At 40.4% G+C, this 22,881-nt stretch overlaps 3 protein-coding genes across 3 annotated transcripts; all 3 read right to left on the bottom strand.

Annotated features, from left to right (window-relative positions):
• Positions 1 to 191: 191 nt before the first annotated feature.
• LOC108040699 lies at positions 192 to 455 on the bottom strand (the record flags this gene model as incomplete). Its single annotated transcript, XM_017118267.2, has 1 exon — positions 192 to 455. A coding segment is annotated over one exon (264 nt), but the record flags the coding sequence as incomplete, so codon positions are not given.
• A 423-nt stretch (positions 456 to 878) lies between these two features.
• On the bottom strand, positions 879 to 4,179 carry LOC108040710. Its single transcript, XM_017118278.2, has 6 exons — positions 3,997 to 4,179; positions 2,604 to 2,720; positions 2,262 to 2,538; positions 2,047 to 2,204; positions 1,888 to 1,977; positions 879 to 1,589 (listed from the first exon to the last, which is right to left on the bottom strand). Exons 1-6 carry the CDS (start codon positions 4,177 to 4,179, stop codon positions 879 to 881), a joined length of 1,536 nt encoding a protein of 511 aa, XP_016973767.1.
• Positions 4,180 to 5,034: 855 nt separating this feature from the next.
• Positions 5,035 to 22,603, bottom strand: LOC108040725 (all trans-polyprenyl-diphosphate synthase PDSS1). The gene is made up of 8 exons (XM_017118305.2): positions 21,716 to 22,603; positions 12,014 to 12,190; positions 11,380 to 11,519; positions 10,811 to 10,952; positions 10,057 to 10,146; positions 7,396 to 7,527; positions 7,048 to 7,242; positions 5,035 to 6,405 (listed from the first exon to the last, which is right to left on the bottom strand). Exons 1-8 carry the CDS (start codon positions 21,923 to 21,925, stop codon positions 6,184 to 6,186), a joined length of 1,308 nt encoding a protein of 435 aa, XP_016973794.1. The 5' UTR covers positions 21,926 to 22,603; the 3' UTR covers positions 5,035 to 6,183.
• Positions 22,604 to 22,881: the final 278 nt, after the last annotated feature.

Below are 22,881 nucleotides of genomic sequence, written 5' to 3'. Positions count from 1 at the left end.
CTTTTTTGGATCCTCGAAACTGGTACATAAGTTCACTCTGCGGGGCCATTGGCATCGATTGATTTCTGAGCAGATGATTGGGAGCACACAAACTACGAGCCGCTGCCGGAAGAAGTGGTGATCTGATGGGTAAATAACATAGGGCTATCCTAAACCATCCGGGCATCCAGGCATCCCTGAACATCCAGGTCTTAGGCCGACTCGCTGGCGCCGTACAGCAGATTGTCCAGTTTCAATTTGTTGGTCTTGTCGCCCCGGGCTCCATGTCCTGGCCGTCCCCAAAAGGTTTCGAATGTGTCGAAGTGCTGGTTGCACAGATCCCGGTCCATTTGCTTGGAAACGGAGACGGATCGCCGGTTCTGCGATATTTGGACGTTCAAGTCGTGCAGATAGCGCATGTCGGCGGCCGTTTGAATCCTGGTTGTCGGTCGATTGGTGGGCAGCAATGTGGTTAATATTTTTGTTTCAATTTATCATCGTTTTTCATTTCAGTTTTTTCGGTTTTTGGATTTTTGCGATTTTCACGGGGATACATAGAAGATTGGTATTATGATTTTGGATTTTTGCTGTTGCAGTTTGTTTTTTTGTTTTTGTTTTGGTGAGATTGGTTTTGGTTTGCTCTTTTGGTTGCTATACTCTCACTTGGATTACAATGGATATTTTCTTGCTGGATGAAGTGGGGGTATAGAGAAACCATTAAACAGGGCACGATTATAAGGCACGAAACAGAGGGGCAAAGTGGATTTTAATTTTTTAATATTTGGCGCAGAGCAAGCAAATGAGAAACGGAAGGGGACGGAGGAGGACGAGGAGCAGGGGAATAGCTATGAATGCAGGGAGATATGGGATCGGGATCGGGACTAATCGGACTTGGGTTCTTAAGCCTGGCGAATGTGCAGGGTGAGCCGCTTGAGGCAGCAGCCCGTGGCCAATGCCGTGGGGCAGTCGCAACTGCAACACTGCAGCTTGCAGTTCAGATTCTTGGGCAGCCGCTTCATGTGGCTGATGTTCTTGATGATGCTGTTGATGCACTTGAGCTTGCTGGTGGTCAGCTGGCAGTTCTTTGGTGGATGCTTGTGCTTGGATGCGTACCTATCATGCGAGGGCGTCCTCTTGGTCACATCCGTGCTGGACAGGCTGATGGGTCGGTGCATGCCACGCCTTCTGGCGAGGAGGGGCACCAGCTCCACGCCACCGCCCTCGCCATAAGGTCCCCCATTTCCTCCGGCAGTGCTGGCATCCGGAGTGGCGGTACTGGTGCTCCCCGGACAAGGACCTCGAGCTGCCATTCGGGGGCACAGCTTGATGGGCTTGCCACCGCAGTCCTGCGGCTTCAGGTGGTGCAGGATCTTCCCGGGCGGCGGGCCTGGCGGACCCGGACACTTCTTTCCGGGCGGAATGGGCAGCGAGAGCGGCGAGGGCTTTGGAGGACTATTGCTCATGGAGGGACAGTTGCAGGTGCACATCTCACAGCAGCGCTGTGGTTTTGGAGGCTTTCCTGGACGGGATTTACGGAATGTGTTCTTCTCCGCCGGAGTCACCGGGTTGTCCTGATCCAACTCCTTCAGCATCTCTTTGTTGGTCCAGCCCTGGGAGTATAGTAAGTCATAATGGGGTTTTTAATTACAAAATATTTAATTTTGTATTTATTTATTTATGAAAAAGTGTTAATTAATGTTAAAGCGCAGATAAAAACTTTACTTGATTTGGGAGTCGAACCCTGATCTGCAAAGACATTTGTAATTATAAATTCTAGGATTGCATAAAAAAAGGTAGCTTTTTTGGTTTTTGGTGGATGGAACCAAAAATCTCAATTGGTACAAAATCAGAATAACTTTTTGTTTATCTGGTAATTGTTTTACACATTTACGTATATAGATAACATACCAGTGACTTCATGAATGTGTTGCCCACTTCCTTGGGACTCCGCCAAGGTTTGCCGCCCGGACCCGCCTTGCCCCAGGGCTCCTTGCTGGGCTAAAAGGAGGACACATGGAGAAGGATTAATGAGGACATGCTGCAGGGGGCGTAATAAGTGCCGCTCACCGGCTTTTCCAGCTTGGCCTGCAGTCGCTTCTTCTGCGAGGCCAGCTTTTCCTGCAAGGGACATCGCTGTTCGCTTTCGCTGACCACGATCTTCTCGAGAAGTGGCTTGCCCTTGCAAGGAGGCGAGGGCTTGTACCTCAGCTCTATATCCACATGGCCTTTATTGCGAAACGACATTGAGGGGTGCTCTTTCAGCTGGATGTGAAGACTCTCACCGTTGGCGTTTTTGGCCAGGTTCACACCAACTCCGGCTCCCGGCTTGTGGGGAATCTCCCGCTCGCAAATCGTCACCGTGCTGCTCCTGGGGCCACTCTCCTGCAGGTGGTGTACAGAGTGGGCGTGGCCCAAACGGCCTCCCGGGGGCGGGGGAGGCGGGGCATGGTGGTGGTGGTGATGGTAGGCGGCCAGCGGATTGTTGTGGCACTTCTTCTGCATCGAGAAGAAGTCGTTGTAGCGACACGGCTGTAGAAGATTCATCCGGTGGGCGGTGGTCTGTGATTTGGTTTTTGGGAGTTATAATACAGCGTGATGTTATTTGGGGACTTGGGGATCCTTACCACAGTTGGTGTGGAGTGAAGACCCACGGCTGTGATGTCCTTGCGACGCACCTCCACGTTGGGAGCACCACCACCTGGTCGTCCCCAAGGACAATGTTGGTGAAACAGGTCGTAGTACTAGTTGAAATAGTAATAATAAAGAATGGCAATTTTTCTATAAATAGGACGGCTGCAGAAGTATCGGGAAATCATTCCCAATGTAAGAAGTAATCTTTAATTTTCATCTTTTATTAAAACAACCTTAAAATGAGATTTTACGCCTTTGCAAGACTTTTTTATCAGTGGGCGTAATCTGTTATTTTATATTTTCATGAATTTACGTTAGAATATGTGCAATACAAGTGAACATTTATTTAAAGAGGACACATACTTTTTCTTAATTAAATTTTTTATTTGCCTTTCAAAATTGATTTTCCCACAATGAATTCAGTAATGAAACTAGTCTCAGTCACAGCGGCAGGATGATTACAACACCGAGTTATGTCCTATCGATTTCGAGGCAGCCTATTTATGGGTCCCAGACTGCCTCAACCCACCTCGCCGTGTCACTCTCCGCGAAGTGTGGCGTTGTTTGTTTACGGAAATTGGCAAGGCTCCTCGTATCCCTTCCCCTCGCCTACCACCTTTGTTTGTAGGTTGTTGTTATAGTTGCAGCGAATTGCGATTTGCATTTCACTGATTTTTTTCACCCACATTTCGGTTGGTGCTTTCACACAGCTGCAAACAGTGATAGGTAGCCAAATAATCAGGACTCTAGTCACGCAAGGACTCGCAGGACTGCCCAACTTGCTTATAGTTCTGCATTTTGCTGAGAGAGGTGAATTGATTAGGGAAGTCGAAATTGTCAAAGGGTTTGTTGAACCAAATCCCTGAAAGCGGATGTGTTACATGTTGCTTGGAAAAGGTCTTTGAACTTAACAAAAGTTTTGACTATCGCGTGGGTGAAGGTTCGAGATGTTTTTTTGATTAGTTTAGTTTGTTTTCTGTAAGTCTAGTCTTGTCAGGATTGTACAAAAAATTTCGACTTGCGGAATCGATTTACAATGTTTTATTTCCAATTTAAATTACTTTAGATGGATAGTTCTAAACAAAACACAATGTTATATTTTCAAAAAGGTTAAGATGGTTTTAGATATAGTAAAACGCTTTAAAAAAGTCTCTAAGCTCAAATTTAATTTTTGTAAGATTAGTTCTAATTTATTTTCACACTTGCGAATATAGGTTGAGATACTAGAGCAAGCTTTTTAAATGTATCTAAGGCCTTTTAGCATAAGTATATAGCATTGACTATAATATTCCGTTACCCACAATAAGTTTTGTCTGTACACATTACCCATACCCACTTGAATCCATTAACGCATTTGAAATATCACACATACGCACTGTTACCCACCTCCTGTTTATCCTTTTCCTTGCGAGCACACTCCTCCGCTTTTCTGCGCCGCCACATCCGAAGACTCTCTTCTGCATTTTTGCGTTCCACAAGCCGCTTCTTCTCGTCGCACCACATCAATGGATGCTGGATGTGGTCGTGGCAGAAGTTGCCACCCATTCCCATCTCATCGCTGGTGGTCATGGTTTTGTTTTCTTATATCTGCTGGAAGTCGGGTGAACTGGGAGAACGGAAGTAGCGCTGCGTTCAGCAGACGCCACGTTACTGAATCGGTCTCGTGTCCCGGGCAAACCCTTAAACCGATAAACCGCCGAATTGGCTGCCAGGATCCGTGCCAGGCACTAAAGGGCCGCGGATGATGGGTCGGTTGTCTAGGCAGCACGCCCGACTATTTATAGCCTAGGTTAGGGCACACTTGGGCCACCGTCTGTCCTTGAAGACAAGTCGAAGGATATTGGAACCTCGGCTAATTTGCTTTGGCCATTTAAATATTTTGCCTGTTAGACACGCTGTTTGGCTGCTCCACTTAGCTAAACGTCTGCCTGGACATAAAATATATTTACTTTGTGTTGCCCAGAATTGTGCCATGGCTGCCTTAACTTAACCCGATTCGTGATGTTTTGTTTTATTAAAACGAAAAGTTAAGTCTGCTGCAGCATTGCGTGCAATTTAATCCGAAACTTGTTGATGTTTTAAAATGAAAAGCTCTTGAAAGTCTAAGTTGCTCATACGCCCCATGTGGCAGCCAGCCATTTCGCTTGTTACGGCCAAAACACACTACCAAATTTATTTGTTTGCTCCAGTTTCGATATCAGCCATGCCCGTCGCAATATAAAGCACTTTAGCCATGTCCAAATCTATTTCACTAGGTCGTCATGGTCTTTGTTGTCCTTGTTGTTGGTTAATATGTTGCATAGTTACAGGCAGTTATCCGCTTTAAGGAATGTGTGGAATTCAGAATGTCAGAATTTTCCACTTTTATATTATTTATTTAGCATTTAATTGTTCCTTCACTCAAAAAATATTAATCGCATGTTATTTTTGTTTTACAAAATCGAATTTTTATTCATCTCTTTAAGTATACAAATATCGTAATTACAAGTATCAATATCAACATTATCATCATTTTATCGTTCGCACTCTATAACCTGTGGGTGAATCGCAATCAGCACCCATTTGAATTGATTAAGTGGTCAGAATATGTTGTTTATTTCTCAGTGTAGAGCAGGCTGTAAAGGAGCCCAATAGTGTTTCGTCCACACTATACACAAAAAAAAGTTCGATGACTGACTTAATTGAGGTTGTGCTTATAAATTAAAATAAGAACTTAAATTAAACAGATTTTTTAAGGCATTCCGAAATGGGGGTTTGCTTTTCGATTTTGTGTTAAATGTTTTATAAATTACTATTGCATTAGAGGCGGAGAAGAAATGATTTAAAATTAAGACTGGGCAGCATTGTTTCATGTACAATCCTCATAAAATTTCTTATAGAACATATTATATATTATGCATTTCATGCGCGAATGGTTCAAAATATTTTATTTAATCCAACTAAATTATAGGCTTTCCATTTTAAATTACATATTTGTGCGGTCGGAAGGGGTTTCGAAGTGTGCAAATCAATTACCATTGAACCATTTAGGCATGAAATGCCCTAAATAAGAAATTAATATAAAATAAATCTTTTTTGTTATTCATGCTTCGTATTATAAATATCGTTTTCCACACTGGTTGTTCTTGTTGCATTGACTAATAAACATTTTCCCTTTTATTCAGAATTTTTCTTATTATCTTTTTGCCTATTTCTGAGTTCCTTTCCAATTTCTTTTATTTTGAAGAAACATTTGTACAGTTTGTTTTGTTTACTTAGTGTTGGCCTTTCGCTCATATTTCGCTCTCTATGTAAAAATACATTTTTCGAAAAACATTGCATATAAAAATTGTTAAAAGTTCATGGAACATCTCGTTATTATGTACAGCGAACGTTGCCGATTAAGTGAGTTGATTAGGTTTGTTTATGCAATTATTTACAGTGTCAACAACAAATGCCTAAAAACTAAATAATAAATCTTGTTTACAAATTTAGCCCGCTGGCTGAACAGAACTTAACCGAAACATCAAGTGTGGCCTACATAACACTATTATTATTGCATTACGTGTATGATTTATGTTAGGGTGCATGGCTCTACTTCATGCGGTTGATGACTAAGTCGGCGACCACCTGGAGGCCCTTCTGGTAGGGCGACTCCGTGAGCTCCTGAGCCAGCCGTATCGCCTCGTTGCAGTGCTTCTTGGCCAGGAAGCGCGTCTGCTCCAGACCGTGTGACTTGTGCACCAGCTCGAAGGCACGCTCCACGTCGCCGGGCTCGCTGAAGCGCCGCATCACCATGGGATTCAGCTCGGGGTACTGCAAAAGTGAAGAGAAAGAAAAGTATTTAAGTTATGCAAGTTTTGCAGCTATGGAACAGCTTTGAACGCACTGCACGCGTGCGCAGCTCGCGGAATGCATAGCAAATGGGCATTGGTAATCGCTGGCAACTAAGTAACAGACGCTTTGGATCATCCGTGCATCTAGCTAGCCAACCACCCACCCACATGACATCATCACACCTTCACCGCCGACACCATCAATTCATCATTATTGCAGGGTACTTTGGATGCAATGCAAACAGATGTCTGGACAAAGAAACATCACAATCTAGCATATTTATACACAGTAAAAAAATGCAAGAAAATATGGTCTCCAAATCAGAAAAATATACTTTTTTTTTCGTATTCCATGGCAGGTATTTCAAGAGGTTTAAAGTTGCTTTCTAAAAGTATGCTACGATATATTTTTACTCCCATCCGTTGGAGATTTAAAATGATTTCAACATACCATTGATTAAAAAGTCAAAGTTTTATACAAATTCTAGTTCGAATTAGATTTAGTAAGTGCGGGTTCTTATTAGTAAATGCTAGCTTTGCGTTTATATATGCATCAACACTGCTTTCATCCATTGGCAAGCCAATGAGGAAGTGTCACGGGAATTCCCAGACTCTAACTTACCTTTTCGCATGCAAAGAGAACGGGGGCGGTGGCCAATCCCAGTTTCAGATCCGCCGCCGTCGGCTTGCCCATCTGCTCGGTGGAGGAGACAAAGTCCAGCATGTCGTCGACCAGCTGAAAGGCCAAACCGATATTACGTCCGTACTGGAAGGCCACTTCGGCCACGTTGTCATCGGCCTGGGCGATCACGGCGGTCTGCAGCAGGAGGACAGAGGATTAATAGGGGGTTCAAAGTCAGGCGGGGATTGAGAACAATGACGCGAGACTGCGTGCAAACTAATTGCCGAATTAAGTCCGCTCAATAAGTGTCATCTGCACGACTGTTGCATGATGATAATGAACACTCACCGCTTTCAGTGCATTGGCGATCAGCGAAGCGGTCTTCCTGTATGTCTTGGTCAGGTAATGGGCGAATCGCTCGTTCTCCGTTTCCCTTGAGCCCAGCTGCATGAACTCGCCTTGGACCAAATCGGTCAAGATCTGCAAGAGATTACGGACAATGGGTCATAAATATGTCACTGCAGGCGGTTAAGGTTATGGTAATGGGTTCAATTGTTCTCGGCTTGCGTTTCCCACTCGAAGAATATCAATATTGCATTTTTAAAAATTATAAATTTCGGTCAAAGTCTGTGTATAAAAACATTGATTCGCTCGTGTGTATGTAACTTCCGCTTGGCTGAAACCTCAAATGCAAATGGCAAACACAATTGTGCCAAATAAATCTAGCAAACAAAATTTCATTCAGATCTCTATAAGCCGAATACTTTGGCTATCGGCTTTTCTGTTTGCTCACCCATTGTTGGGCACGCCCTTCGATTCGCCTTCAAATAGGCATTTTCATTGACTTGGCCAAAAAACTCACAGGCAGTTGTCAAAATCTTGGGCAAACAGTCGTGGGCGCGTAAAAATGGCGGTTGTGTCCAAGGAGCTCAAGGTGAGTCGGCCATAACTGGCCAATAGTTTCTGGCCAAAAAGCCACACCGAATTCCACTGACCACTGGTGGACTTTCAATGTTAATTAACACTGAAAAAAAAACCAAACTACAAGTGCGTGAGCTCCAACATCTTGGCCAAGCTAACAACAGCATTTGGAGCCATATAAATTAACACAATGCTGCCTTTTAAGCAGCTAAATGAGAGCAAATGCAGTAGGCCGCGGAATAAAGTGCAATTTGTGGAAAAATTGTATGATTTAGCCTCGAAACAACTTTGCTAGACACTTATATGGGAATTTTCTTTTTAAATTCCAAACTTCCGACTTTTGATCACAGAGTTTGTTTATAAAAATAACTAAAAGTACAATTTCAATTGTATAATAATGTCTGGTCTTTCCAAGGGCGTAAAAAGCCTTAGCTGTCTAGTTGAGGCCAAAACTCAGAGAATGTCATAAATTTACTTGATCAAAAAGCCGGGCGGACATTCTACCCATTTTATTGATGCCATCCAACGTCTTAGAAGCCGTTGAATTTATTCAGGCACGTGCACAGCATATTTAATATGATAAATCTAACAAAATATATGCAGAAGATTGTAGATTGTAGTAGGAGAACGAAACAAGCTAATATCGGGAAAAACACGAAGATGTGGTTTTTGGTATCCGTTTTGTTTGATTAATTAACTCACTAACGTTTTAGAACTTTGAGTTAGAAAGCTTTAGTCTGTAAAAAGGAAGGTACTACAAAAAGGGGGTGCACAAATCCCTTTTTATCTTTAGTTCCCGAGTAAAGTAGCATTCCTTCCAATACCAAACTACATTCATACACCTATTTTGAAAAAAAAATGCTTCTGCTTAAACAAGTTCTTTTTCCTATATATCTCGCGGGTCAGAGAAACTTAAATAAATATTGGATACCAGTTGGAAATGGTCTAAGAACTAGTTTTAAGACGAATGACCTCATGATCGCAAAGAAAGTTTCATTTAGCTGGGGCCAAAATGCCTGGAATGCTAATGACCAACATTATGCGATAGATACACGATAAGTGTCTGGGCCGCACCTTTTGGGGTCCATCTTCAGGTGTTACGCATGTTTTTTGCGAATTGGGAAAAAGGCAAGTGTGTAACCCAAAAACGTAGGCAAGTTTATTGTGTTTGCTTTGGCTATTAACTTGGCCCGCCGCTCGATTGTGTAAATATGCAGAGAAGCTGTGGATTTGGGAGATTTAGATTCCGAGCCACCTTGGTTTTGGTTTCCAGGCCAACAGATCTAGTTTCACTCTCCATCACCACCGAAAGTGAAATTGGCAGGTGTGACTAATTCGAAATTGAAAGAAACTACGTGAGGCATGGCAAAAAGCTATGAAATATTTCTGCGGAATGTCGCTTTACACCTGGGCAAACTACAAGGACACGGATGCAAAAATATCCGACGCATGAAAAGTGAATGCCGCTTTAGAGTTTCACGAACTCTGGCGAAGGGCAAACCTTGGGGAACTCAACTTCCAGGGACGCAGGAAGTTGCATTCCCAATGATTTGTGCCCCATTAAAATTGGGGACTGGTTTTCAGGCCAGGAAGTTGTTTCTCACCAACGGAATGAGCAACTTTCATAACTAAAAGACAAAGGTTCCCTGCTGTTTGCCCAGCAATGGTGTGAGATTTGGCACCCGATTCGATTACGTACTTTCTCAAACAAACAAACATCTATAGTTCTGTTCCTATGTACAAAGATATTTCTTCTGAATCCGGGATTTTTTGTGGTCGCAGTTTTTATTTGTTTGCCTTGGCAATTAACTAGCAACATAAAATGTGCAAGGAACTTGGTAAGTTGTACAATTGTTTGTTTTCGGTGGTGGGTGCAAAAAACTCTGAGGTTTTTTGATAGTTTTAAACAGAACAAGTTATTTTAGTAAGGTGATCAAATAGGTTTTGATTTGGTAGTAAAACCTTAAAGGTTAAGCTCGAATTGAATTGCCACCAACTTAGTAAATTTCTTGAAAGTTAATAATGTTGTGTAAATATATTTGTATGTATTTTCTTTGTCATATTCTTGCGATGACCAAGTTTTCTTACCTGACTCAGCACGATCGTAACATCATCGCTGCGCAGACGAGCTATCATAATCGAGGCAATCGATAAGATATAATCACCAGCCATTGTGACCTGTAAAAGCGATGAGACATGGTCAGAAACAAGCCGTCGTACAAAAGATCGAGCAACACATTCACTGGAAGACAGTTATGTGTTGCAACAGTTAACAGCTAAAAGCCAACAGCAAGATGGTATAAAGACAAAAAGATTTAGCCGACATATGACTAAGACGAGTGGCGATACAATCAAAGACAAGAGATTACCGCTTCTTTGACTTGTGAAAATTTGATTGGATTAATTATGCATTTCAATTTGAAGGCATGACGAAAGGGAAACTGCAACTTTGGGATATGTTTTATTAAATTGATGAGAAATAAAGCAGCTTCAAGCCTATGAGTTTGGATTAATTTATGCATTGAAGACATGCCCAAAGGGAAACTGCAATTTCGAGATTTGTATATTGAGATATGTATTATTGAATTGAATGTAGAGGCATCGCCATCCGATTTTGAGGCCTTTCAAATGATGCAAGATAGATGTTGACAAAGTCAATAAACACTTCGAATCGAAATACGCAACAAATTGATGTCAAAGTCAGACTTTGGGAGCTGAATGATTGCTGTTTTGGTTGCCGAGCGACTCGGGGCGCGTGTTTGGCTTGGTTTGTTTGGCTTTGGCAAACGTCGGTGGCACCGATGATGCCACATAAACATATCATCGCGGATCCGATCTTTACCTTTTTATGGTTCCATAGAGCATTCACGCTGGGCTTGCCGCGTCGGAAGTCCGACTGATCGATGACATCGTCGTGAACCAAACTGGCCGAGTGTACCATCTCCGAAAAGAGGGCGATCTGTCGTTGTTTGTGTACTAATTGGCTGTCAAGGCGATAGAAAAATATGATTTAGGATCCAGGCAAAACACTACACCTACATATGTGCAGGTGTACGAGTATGTTGTTTTAATTTGCCCGAAATGCGCACATTTCGCAAAGCCGTGCTAATCATTTGCACTAGGCTGCACAGAGAAAAATATACTTATTGGCAATTGATACCCATTTTTATATCTCTGCTATATAATGGCTTTCCAAAGTGTTTTATTTAAAACATCTCTTAAACTCAATTGCTCCTGAAACTGCTTTTGATTTGAGTTTAAGTGGCTTTTATTAATGACGCTTATATGCGTTATGGGATTCAATTAAGTTTTAAGAGTCTCACTTTGTTATATAATACAATAAATACTATTAAATACTATTAAATGCTCTCATTATCCCGTTTTTCGTGCAATTATCCCCTAAAAACTCACTGTGACTCGTTGTTCAGGTGATAGTTTATCGCCTTGGCCATCAGCATAGTGACCATGGGTCGCAGCGCCTTTCCCTGGCCATCGAAATAATAGCTGGCAATGGTGTCCAACTCTGGCTGGGATGTTCCGGATTTCAGCAGCTAAAACATTGTTAAGAAAGGGGTAACAAAATTAGACAGGCTTATTGTTGTCGTTTTGGTTAGACTTTGCTCTAAATTAGCAAATATTTGTGTTCTGGGACGCGAGAAAAAAAAACCCCCATTGGAGGAAAAAACCATCTGAATGACGTCCCCTAACATGTTGGTTAAAATTTCTCACAAACATTTATTCGTGTTATTAGTTTTTGTGGTTTGACATGATTTGTTTATTTCCGTTCAGGCTCTTAAGCAATAAAAGTTTAAATAAAGTTTTACAAGGGATACTCAGTTTAATACGACCATTTATTCTTTATTTCCCTTTTAACAGATTTGAAATTGGTTTATAAATATAAATTTAAACGTCGTTAAAATGATTAAGGGATTTATTTATTTATTTCTTTACTTTATTAAAAAGAAAGTATAAAAATTGAAATAATAAAGTGATTTCTGTTTAATATTTTGAGCTTAAGTGCATTATTCTATGACTGCCAACTTACATATCTCACATCGTCGTAGAAGTACTTGAGGTCATCGTCGAGTATGATGTAGGGATCGATCTGGAACTCCCTCACTGGACCAGCTGGCTGTTGTGTGTGGACCGAGCTGTGTTGTCTTTTATTCGTCGTGGAGCATTGGGAGTACTCCAGATTGTGGCTGCATTTGTGGCTGCTTTGCTGGGGGTTGGAAAATTAAGGTAGAACGGTTAGCGATTTCGGATAAATGCAGCAATTACTAACAAAGTGTGAATAATGAAGGAGCGAACAAGTCACTTAACAACTTTCAATTACAACTAACAAGTTTCGCCTTGCCCGCCGCCGGAATTTCTGTTTTGCCGAAAAGTTAATAACTGGAAAATTGCAGGCGGCTCAGTAGAAGCTTTGGGCTATAACCGCCGTAAATGGCCAACTAATTGAAGTCGATTGTTGAAGCCCTCGCGCGACTCTTGACCTTGTCGCCAAATTTGAATTGTTAAAGCCACAAATCCTTTTGTTGTGGAGACAAAAGCGAGCAACACGCGCCGCTAAATTGTCGGGCAAAACAAGTTGCCACCGCAAATGTAGTCCCATTTTCCACACAGAAAAACGGATAAATATCAATGGTTAAATTGGAATTTTTTAATGCAGATAGTTTCGAGCTCATGTTCGATATGTTTAACAGGTTTTTATATTTTAAACTAAGATGCTCAAAATATTAATACAACTTTTTTGAATATCTGATTTAGATTGGATGCTGAAAATAGAAGATAAAACTAATCAAATATACCAATTTTTTTTCTGTGCGCGGCTTTTTGATTTGTTTTTTACGAGCATTTTCGGCCATTATGCAATGTTTGCATTTGTTTGCTGATTGTGCAGCCTGTCCGCTAGTCAACCAATCAACCAATCAACCAGTCAGCCACTCAGTCTGTCAATAGAAGCCGCCACACATGTTGGCATGATAACATGTAAATTCGATGTTGCCAGCTGTCACCGAACGGAGGCAACACATTTTCACGCATAAATATTTGGCTTTTGAATGTGTGTGATTGCGGACCAAGCGTTGACCCACTTGTAACCATGGGATCCTGACTTGGGCCAGTGACCATCATTAACCGCCCTTGGCAAACGATCGTCATCACAATCATCATCTTTGGGGACTACAGGTGTGGGCTTTGGATGCCAAACTGGTTCGGTTTTGGCTTTTGGGGGAGCCCAGAGCATCGTAAAATACCCAAACAAATTGTTGACCATTGAAAAGAGCTTGTAATGACCCAGTTTCATATTTAATATGTGTCATAAACATCGGTATGGACTTAGCTTTTGGCGAGTAGAAAGCGAACCGTTCGGGAGCTTATTACAAAATCGACATTCGACGCATCACACATTTTACAACAGCAGCCGGAAGAAATCCAATTAAATTCGAGTCGCGGTAACTTTCATTTTCAATATGTGCGCCAAATTAAAATTAGTTGATAATATTTGCAAAGGCCAAAAAATGAAAATGAAAGAGACAAAAGCCACATTTCCATTTCTTCAGTGGAACGTGCAGAAATGCATTTAATTGTGGCTATTTCGACTTGGCCGCATACGTTGAATGACTTTTAAGCACTGTTAAATGGTTTTTACAGGTGCCCACGAAAGCCGAACGGATTTTTAGTGTCTCTCAACCCAATGAACTGCCTGCCGTTGGCCACTAGCCTTTGCCATGGATCAAATGCTCAATAAAAGGCCAGGTCAATGCTCTACGTTTCATTCTGGGGCTCTATTGGATCTCGGTTTTCGGTAAATTTCCCTGTGCGAATTAACATTTGAGTTTTGCAAGCTTATTGCGTGCACAAAACCAAAAACAGAAGCACTCGAATAAATATATAGGAAGTAGCCTCTTTCGTTGCACTTGGCTGCTGAAGATGAACCGAGGACTTTGACTTAGTTTTTACAACTCGGTTTATTGTGTAATCATGGAAGTAAATGATTAAATATCTAGAAATAGATAGATCTTAATTAAACAATGGATTATATTTGTAATAAATCGAAAGTAATTAAAGGCTGAATACGAATAAATAGGTAGATTAATAAACTAAGAAACACAATACTATCCGCAGTTCAATCTATTGAATGAAATTGGTTAAATGTCTGATTTGAATTTAAAATAAAATGTAAATGTAACATTGCTAAAAAATAAGCTATTCAAGTTCAGGTTTCATGATTATCGTGCATCAGTTGATAAGGCTAAGCCGCAATTAGCCTGGCGCAATCCAACACTCGCAGTTAGCCAGTTCAACCTCCTTTTGGCCCACATGCAATGCCACAAAAGAGGAGCCGCAACAATTGGCAAGCCAACTTTCACATCGATTCAAAAGGAAATAATAATAATGAACTCTTCGGCAACAATGTGGCATATAATTTACTTTTATTTGCTTAGTGGCCTGCGGCGCCTCTGCCAATTTTCATTTAAATACGCGCGTTTTCGGAGTCATTAATTTAATTGTGAAAAAATTACTCGAAATGGGCGCAGTGATCAAAGCAATTGCAGCATTTAGAGGAGTGTGTGCACATATCGACAAGACAAGTGCCAAAAGCGAATCAAATAAAACTGGAATTTTAGCCGCAGGGCGCTCCCACGACATAATCCTCTCCAGACATCATCCAATTCAGTCCAACACCCATCCCACTCGTAGTCCATCGATGGAACTGAAGATGAAGACAATGGACGGATGAAAGTATTTAAACATTTCTGAGTGCCGGGCAAAACTCACACTGATTGATGTCAGTTTTGATTGAAAGCCCAACAAAACGGGGAATTGCAACATTTTGCATTGGTTATTGATTGCTTTACGACTCACTTATTGTGTTGAGCCTCCTCAATTGTTGTGATTTCTGCTCTTGTTTGGCCCGAAATTCGCTCTGTTTTTTTTACGGTAATTCGTATGCGGCATAGTTGGTATATCATAAGCCATTTTTATTCAATATGACAGTACGCGAAACTCGACAATTGCCTTTGCATGTTGCTATTTTTATGGAGGTCGGTTGTAAGTACAAAAACTGTTAGCACCTGTGTCTGAAGCGGTGATTTAAAAACCAAACATGCTAAACATTATTCAATTATAGTCATCATCATCAAGCTATCAAATTAATGCTTACGCCACGAAGCGAAGAGAACATTACTTACATTTACTTTCCAATTATTCCGCTGTAAGAACAGAAGCTTTTTAAGAATTTAAATAGTTAATCGAGTATGTTTATTAAGAAATTATTTTACTTTTATTCCATTTATAAAAACTCAACTTGACTTTTAATTTCACAATCAGATAATCAAATTCAGCAGGTATGCTCATGATTTTCTTTTAAAAAAAATTCCATTCTTATAATTATTACATTAAACAAATTAAGAAAATATAGCAGACTACGTTCTTTTTCGTGTGAAACGTCTTCTCGCAGCTAAACCCGCTGCTCCAATCAATTCACTTCCCAAAAATTTTAATTGCTTCTTTCTTGCGGGCCGAAAAGAAATGCTGCCTTGATCGAACATGACAGGCCTTTGGTAGCGGAAGCGGCCAAAAGCAAGGTATTGGCCAAAAGCGGACACAGAGACACGGCCAAGAAAGTGAACAACTGAGGGCCGCGAAGACGAGGCTTTGGACTTACTTTCCCTTTTTGTCATCGGTGCGGTTGTATTGCCATGGCTGACATAACCAAACACTTTGTTGGCCTGATCGGTGAGTCGGGGGGTGTTTCAAAGGGGGAATAGTGATTGGCTTGGTAATTTCTCCGTTCGATTTTAACCGCGGGAGCTTCTTCATTAGCCGAGTTCGCTGGCGAGTGGTTAACATGCGTGTTAACAACTCAGCCGCACCGCAGGCATCCAAACTCAAGTGAGTATGAATGCCGAAGTGCCCGAGTGTTTGCCTCTAAACTGGGCAATTTGTATTTGACTAAGTGCTCATTGCGGCATTGAGAACGCTTCTGAGGACCCCCAAACAAGCATAATCATAATCGACCTGCGTTATTTGCTAATGTCTCAATTGCAAATGCCTTAATGCGTCACGGTTTCATTGCGATCGCAACTAGGCTCATCAGAAACTGTGACATCTGCAATCGATTGACCAATTGAGGTCTGCAAATCATCCACACAATTGGTAAATGCCTACAAAGCAATTGGACCAACAAGGGGGAATCCCAAAAAGTACTTCAACAGGTTAAATACGTTTGAGTTGATGAAAATAATACTTAAACTATAATTTTCCATTAAGCTAAAGCCATTCGTTTTCCTTTGAGTTTATTGACATCTAATTTAGAGTCCTGCAAATCTCAAACTAAAAATCAACGGTCAATGAACATTAAAGAAAAAAGTAATTACATTACATTATCCAGGATGATAGCCTCATTATTGCATTGCCGAGCTAATAGGCTTGAGTTGTCATCCCAAAAGTGGAGGCACTGAAAATGATTTTTCATTTATTAATTGGCATAAACTTGATTTCCGATCCAGTTTAGCTGCCCATTTTCCGCAGTCATATATCAGCAATCGAATCACACGGAATTCCCCAGTCACTTTGGGTATTGCGCAACTGCGATTTACAATTGAAATTATTGCGTGCTTGTCCAATGCGGCGGCTGCGTGATATTTTACTACGAAGGCGACTTAAGACTAAAACGCATGCGCGTTTCTAAACGCTGCCAAAGCAATGGCGAATGCGCTTTTAAACGCCTCAAGATCCAAGCGAATGTAAAATACCGAAAAGTCGGTAAAATCTTTACATAGGCGAAAAATATGGGTTGCCTACCATAATTTTCGTAGGTGTCAGTGTGCAGTTGGTAATTATAACAATCTGTCAAAGGCAAAAGCTCTAAAATGCAACCAAAATTAAGGTTCGCCGAGGAAAAGCAAAATGTTTTTGCAGACAAAATGGAAACCAGTTAGTAGTGGAAAACCTGAAAATTCAAGTTTATCCTGCATTGGCGGGTTTGGGTGTAAATCAGCCCAAAAAATTACATAAAAAGCGCAGACAGGAAAAAAACAAATTCCGAAATGTAAACTGCAAATGCGACGCGTGCCGCCAATAAATGCAAATCTAATTTTCTGGACACGGGGTTTCGAAATACGCAGCCGTTAAATGTGGAAAACATTTAACCAAATTCCAATGTTAATTAGGTGAAACCCTTGGCCAAATAATGGAGCCCAGACTGGAAGTCAGAATGGTAAGCAAACATTTTGGACAAGTGAGGCAATCAGTGTGGGAAATATATGCGCGGCGCCCGAAGATAGTCAAATTTATGATAATCACTGATAAAACATCAAAAATGTAAAGCGAACGCCCAAGAGGCAGGCAAGTAAACCATTGAACGACATTGATGAAATGCGGGGCTGACAACTGGCCAGACTCGATGGGTTTGGCCGGGTTATGCAACGTGGTCAAAACTATCCGAACCAAACTTGCTCCACCGCCCAACACCGTTCCCTTCGTACACAGAAAAAAAATGCGATATCAATTGATATTGGCAGGTCTGAAAGGTATTTTAATTTCTTATATAATTTTGATGAGTTAGTAATATCAAAATGATCAAAATTAACACTTCTGTTCCTGTTATTTATAGTCTCATTTAACTCGAAGTGGTTACAAGCATTCAAATACTTATTAATTAATTATCTTTTTTTTGTTTTAAGTAAAAACTCCTTGAAATTAAATAAAAATAGTAGGAAGCTGTAATAGTCGAATGTCTAGAGCATTAATCTGTGGTTGATCCTCGTGAAGTTATGTTTTCTATTGTTCCTGACAATATTTTCAAATATTTTTTTCCGTGCAAGCGGCGGCGCTTCTTTTTCGGCTTTCAAATCGAAATCCGAAAATTTGTTGTTAAGAAAAACAACGCCGAAATCATTAACAGTTAACAGTTAAAAGTCTTGGCGCGAAAGAGAGGGAAATGCTGAAAGGCCGAAAACCACCGAAACTGAAACCAGTTTAGGACAACACACCAAAACGCATGCGTCTTTCTGGAATTGGGTCAGCAAGTACGGGCCGAAAAATACCAAAGCCAAACTCCAGCGATCAAAGAGACCATTGCAGGTGTATGGGACAGGTTGAATGAAAGTCAGCCCAATCCGCTTAGGCATGCCCACATCCAATTTCCGAAAAGCCAATTAAGCCACCATCAAGTGCACATTAAACATAAATAATATTAGGGCTGATAGAGAATTATTCGGAGAGCGTCTTTGGGTTTCTTCTTGCAGGGCTGGCCAATTCGGACCTTGGGTCAGTGAAAGTGTTTTGCAGAAATAAAGATACAGCCACAAAGACGGAGATTTACGATATGACCATCTCGTGCATAAGGCAGATGTATCTCTCAGCATATTTGCTACTTTTTGCTTTGCTCTTTCTTTATTATATTTATGGTCCAACTGATGGCTTTCTCACAAGAGATTAACGAAGAAAATATGACTGATTGTGAAACAAGATTTAAAGGAATGCTTGTTAAGATATCTGAATTGGAACAATACTTTACAATTTAATTCTTTAAATGTCTTTTTTATTATTCTCAAAAATACTTAAAATACCAATTTCCTATTATTGAAACAATTTTCCTAGTATACGGAATTTTTAAAAAATTGATTTATTCCCATTAAAAATTCAATACCTAAAAACAACGTTTATTAAAATAGCCTAAGGCATAGCTTATCGAGTATTAAGTTCGTGCCCGAAATTTCTAAAATTTCAATGAAAACAGGTCGAGATTCGGTTTCACTTTCACGAGACCAAACCCTCTCATTTCAATTAAGCACAAACTCAGATCAAAAGCGGAGAATCGACAGAAATCAATCCAACTTCGGGGAATCATCCCATCTAACTGTTCACGGACTCTCTAATCTAATTGAAAAATCGCCACCTTGAGAGTATTAACCCATCGAATTCACACGCTGGCGTTAAAACTCTTGGCCCAAACGCAAGCTCTTGACTTTTTATTTCACGCATTTGCAATGAAAGTGAAAAGTTTATAAATACACAAAAATGAAGGAAGGCTTTAACATGGAACAAGAGGAAAATACGAAAATGATTTGGAAAATAGTTCGAGACAACGATAACGAATACTAAAAGCTGGCCAATCGGCTTCTTGCCAAATTCGTGTGGCGCATATAGATAGAGATGCGGACCTCTTTTTTTTGGCTGGTTTCTTTTGGCCAAAACAATGGAGAGCTCGGCAGCTTGGCAAATGAAATGAAGAAGAAAGTCAAAGAAACCGTTAAAAGTGAATTTCTTCTACGACTGCTATTGCCGACTATTATTAGTTGGCGTTTTTTTTTTTGGTTTTTGGTTTTGGCTGCGACGTGCGCTTTCTATTTGCGTTTTGTTTATTGTTTACCTATGATAGATGAACGTATCAGTTTCCAGGTGCTTGTTTTCGTCGCTTTGTGGATGTGAGTTGGGCATAAAACCAATTTGGCGTTGAATGAATTTTTATTCGGCTTTGAAATGAAACAACAAAAAGGTCTTAAACAACTAAAATGCATAAATAATGTGCTAGCGACAACTGCATGCACAATTTTTAACTTTTCCAAAATGATTGGGTCACTTTGGTTAGGCGAAGTGTATTTATTTAGATTTGAGTCTATTTTATGGAATTGGATTTATTGAATGAATTTCTGAATGCTATTTCAATTAAATTTATTTATTAAGAGCAAAAGATTAATATTTAACATATTTATCTAATTAAAAATCATTGCAGATAACGTGAAGTAAAAGGTAACTCTTAAGCAAATTATGTTATTAAATTTTTTCGGGAGACAAACAGACGCCTAACCTTTTGGATCAGGGGCGCTTTAACAAGAGTCAAAAGTGTGCAATAAAGTGAATTAACGAGCACTTAACCTTTTTTATATTTTACCCAAAACAGACCAAACTTTGTATAAAATAAATACATATACATTGTTTTTTTAGTTTAGGATGTCCGCCAAAATTGGCAATGCAAAACTGCATTCAATTTATTGCACTCGCAATGCTAAAGCAATTAAATCAAAGTCGTACTCCTGAAAACCACCCGCTCACTAAATGGGTTGGCTTAAATGGCGTGCCATAAAACAATAAACTAAATAGCAAATGTGAGAAACCGATGCACTAATTGTGGCCTACACATGCCTAGTCAAGGCGTAAGTAAGTAAGCAATTAAACCGAAGGCAAGTGCTTAACTAGCAAATTGAATTATAAGACAATTGCCTGCATTTCCTTCTGGGTTTTTAGCCAGACAACAAAGGCTCTCGAAGCATAACCTAGAGATGTTCTACCCAAGAAATATGGCCTAGCAAATATCTACATAAAAATATAATGAGCTTGGTTATTTACGACCTTTTGTTGCTCTCAGTGCGTCATTCATACAAATTAAAAAGTAGATGGCAGAGGTTTTGATTTCCATCGCCTAATTTAATAGAGTGCACGCTTTTTAGTTTTAAACAGTTTATTTTATTTTGCTATTTATTAATGTAATATAGTTTGTTCGAAAGTTCTGCAAAGCTATAAAACTGCAAATACAAAAAAATGACTGTATTACCAATAAGCAGTAAAGCAAATGAAATACAAAGTGCTGATAGTGTTTCGCGAGCTGATAAGAAAACATCGATTCGCTTGTTTGAATCCACTTAAAATATTACGTATACGGTGCAGGTCAAAGTTTTAGAGCAAAATAGAGCACAGTTTTAAGGGCACTGTTCCCGAATCAGCTGTTTATTGGCGCTGCAAATAGCTCAATAAATATTCATAAATACGAGCAATAAACTAGAGCCCAATATGCAACTGGCGAAATTGCATAACTCAAAACAAAAAGAAGGGAAGGAAAACACTAAGACTTGTCAACGATATAAAAATAATGACAAACTGCAGACAGACCAGAAAGAGACATAATTATCGGGCCAGAAAGAGAGGCAGACGAAAAACTTCACCTTGCAAAAATGCAGGGAAAAACACATGGAAACGAAGAAAAACAGAGGCGTTTGGCAAAATCGTAAAAAAAAAGCCAAGGCACAATAATAAATAAATGCGCCAGCTTCCGCCAACAACAACATTGAAGCGACTGTGGGCGCAACAAGTTGTTTTTCACGCTACTTGCACAAAAGCAATGGCCAACAACCAGCGACCAATTTCACTTTCATTTTCTTTTTGGCTTTGCAGCGAACGGCGAAGAAAAGAAAAGCGGATAGCCAAAAGCCAAAGTCACGCAGACGCATTAGCGGCAAGGAGTTGGTTTGGTTTTGCTACAATCGCAGCCAATGCACTCTGCACTGGAAGAAAAGCCCATTTCAATATTGAATTGAAACAATATCTTTTTGAGAAAGTAAAGATTCTGATAAATTCTACTTTTGTTTATCACAAATGGGATATTGGCACGACCTATATAAATATTTTTATATTCTAAATAGTGCTAGTATTTGAAACCCTAGAGGTTTCTAAAAGTATGCTAATACCATTCCGAACAATCCATTTTGAAGACAGATTGTTGACATTCTGAATAATAAAGAAAAAATATATTTTTAAATTTTACCTAACACAAAACTAATAGTATTTAATGGGCTTACACCCAATTTAAAAATTTTGAGCTATACAAAATAGCGATTCTTTAAATAAAATTAAGAAAATTCTCAAAAACTCAACATAAATAAAAAAGTCTTTCAGTGAATTGTTTTGAATCCGTTTCATATATGTTTTCTGTGTAATCTGCTTGTCACATTGAACTCACCAGCAAATCGGGATAATCCTTGCCCATGCTGAAGCTTAATCCGTGGAAGAGTCGCATGGCCTGCTGTTGAACTTTGGGTGGATTAAATCCTGTCGATGGGGAAGGGTTTGTAAGTCCTGGCCGGGATCCAAACAGTTGATATAGCAACTTGTGCGTCTGCTGGCGACGCGAACCGCAAACGACGCGACCGGAAGTGCTCAAGCAGGCCATATTTGAAGTTTTACTAATAAAGGTTGTTTTTAGAGGGGAAGGGTTTTAATTCCTTGGGTTTTTTTGTAAGAATTGTAAGCTTCGATAGAGACACAGGCACAGAATTTAAGAGGTCAACAGCATTATTATGGGTTTTTTGTTTATATTTTGGCAGGATCGCAGGATTTTGAAACGCGCGATTTACAGGCGATTTTCGAGGCGACAGCGAAGCGCGGTTTGCTTGCGTTTGGCTTCAGCAGCTCCAGCGAAGTGTTTTCGCTTTTTGTGGGTTTTTGAATCGATGCGCGTGCGCGCCGTCAGGTGTGGTGGGTATTCGGCTGTGGTGAAAACGATCGCATACGAAGTTAAGATCGGCTTGAACTTGAACGGGGATCTTGGTGAATAGACCACACAGTTTGGGAGCCACTGGACTTCAGGGGTCGGGGGCTATTTTGAATGACCCCTGTTTACCTGTGGGGCACGTTATTTCTGGGTTCGCTTCGGAACCTAGCTCCTCTGATAAGGGCTGCTCCGCTTGGCAGCCACTACCTTTCGCCCACCGCCGGTGCTCTCATGTTCCACAATCACAGGGCCAGTCAATAAAGCCACTTGCAACACGTTTTCCGCCCCAGGAAATAGTTTTTATTTAACTTGCACGCAATTTGCAGCTTTTCACTACTTTATTTTGACGTAACAGTGCGGAACAGCTGGTTCGAACAGCTGTTTAGGGTTGCAACGTGCGCGGTGACGCAAGGCAGCCGGCTTGCACGTAACGCTAGAGGTGGGTAACGTATCACCATAAAGATTGTTCTATTGAAATGGAGATTGTTAAGTTAGCTTAAAACAATTATTTAATTAATCTTACAAGTTGTATTTATTTTTACAGCGATTACGTGTTTTCTTGTATGTAAGTCGTGAAATAATGAAATCCGTTTTAATACTCCATTACACCTTAATAAATTTAATACGTGATATTT

This window comes from Drosophila rhopaloa, unplaced genomic scaffold (assembly GCF_018152115.1).
Source record: "Drosophila rhopaloa isolate 14029-0021.01 unplaced genomic scaffold, ASM1815211v1 contig_167, whole genome shotgun sequence".
Classification (NCBI taxonomy): Eukaryota; Metazoa; Arthropoda; class Insecta; order Diptera; family Drosophilidae; genus Drosophila; species Drosophila rhopaloa.
This window is presented reverse-complemented; position numbering and strand designations above follow the sequence as displayed.

Excerpts from the sequence above, each read along its gene's own strand:
- LOC108040710 (XM_017118278.2), bottom strand. The coding sequence starts at position 4,179 with ATGACCACCAGCGATGAGATGGGAATGGGTGGCAACTTCTGCCACGAC. Across the intron at positions 2,539-2,603 it reads TTCACTCCACACCAACTGTG|ACCACCGCCCACCGGATGAA; the intron begins GTAAGGATCCCC and ends ACCAAATCACAG. Across the intron at positions 2,205-2,261 it reads CCTGGCCAAAAACGCCAACG|GCCATGTGGATATAGAGCTG; the intron begins GTGAGAGTCTTC and ends TTCGCAATAAAG.
- LOC108040725 (XM_017118305.2), bottom strand. The coding sequence starts at position 21,925 with ATGGCCTGCTTGAGCACTTCCGGTCGCGTCGTTTGCGGTTCGCGTCGC. Across the intron at positions 12,191-21,715 it reads AGGATTATCCCGATTTGCTG|CAAAGCAGCCACAAATGCAG; the intron begins GTGAGTTCAATG and ends TCCAACCCCCAG. Across the intron at positions 7,243-7,395 it reads TCGCCAATGCACTGAAAGCG|ACCGCCGTGATCGCCCAGGC; the intron begins GTGAGTGTTCAT and ends CTCCTGCTGCAG.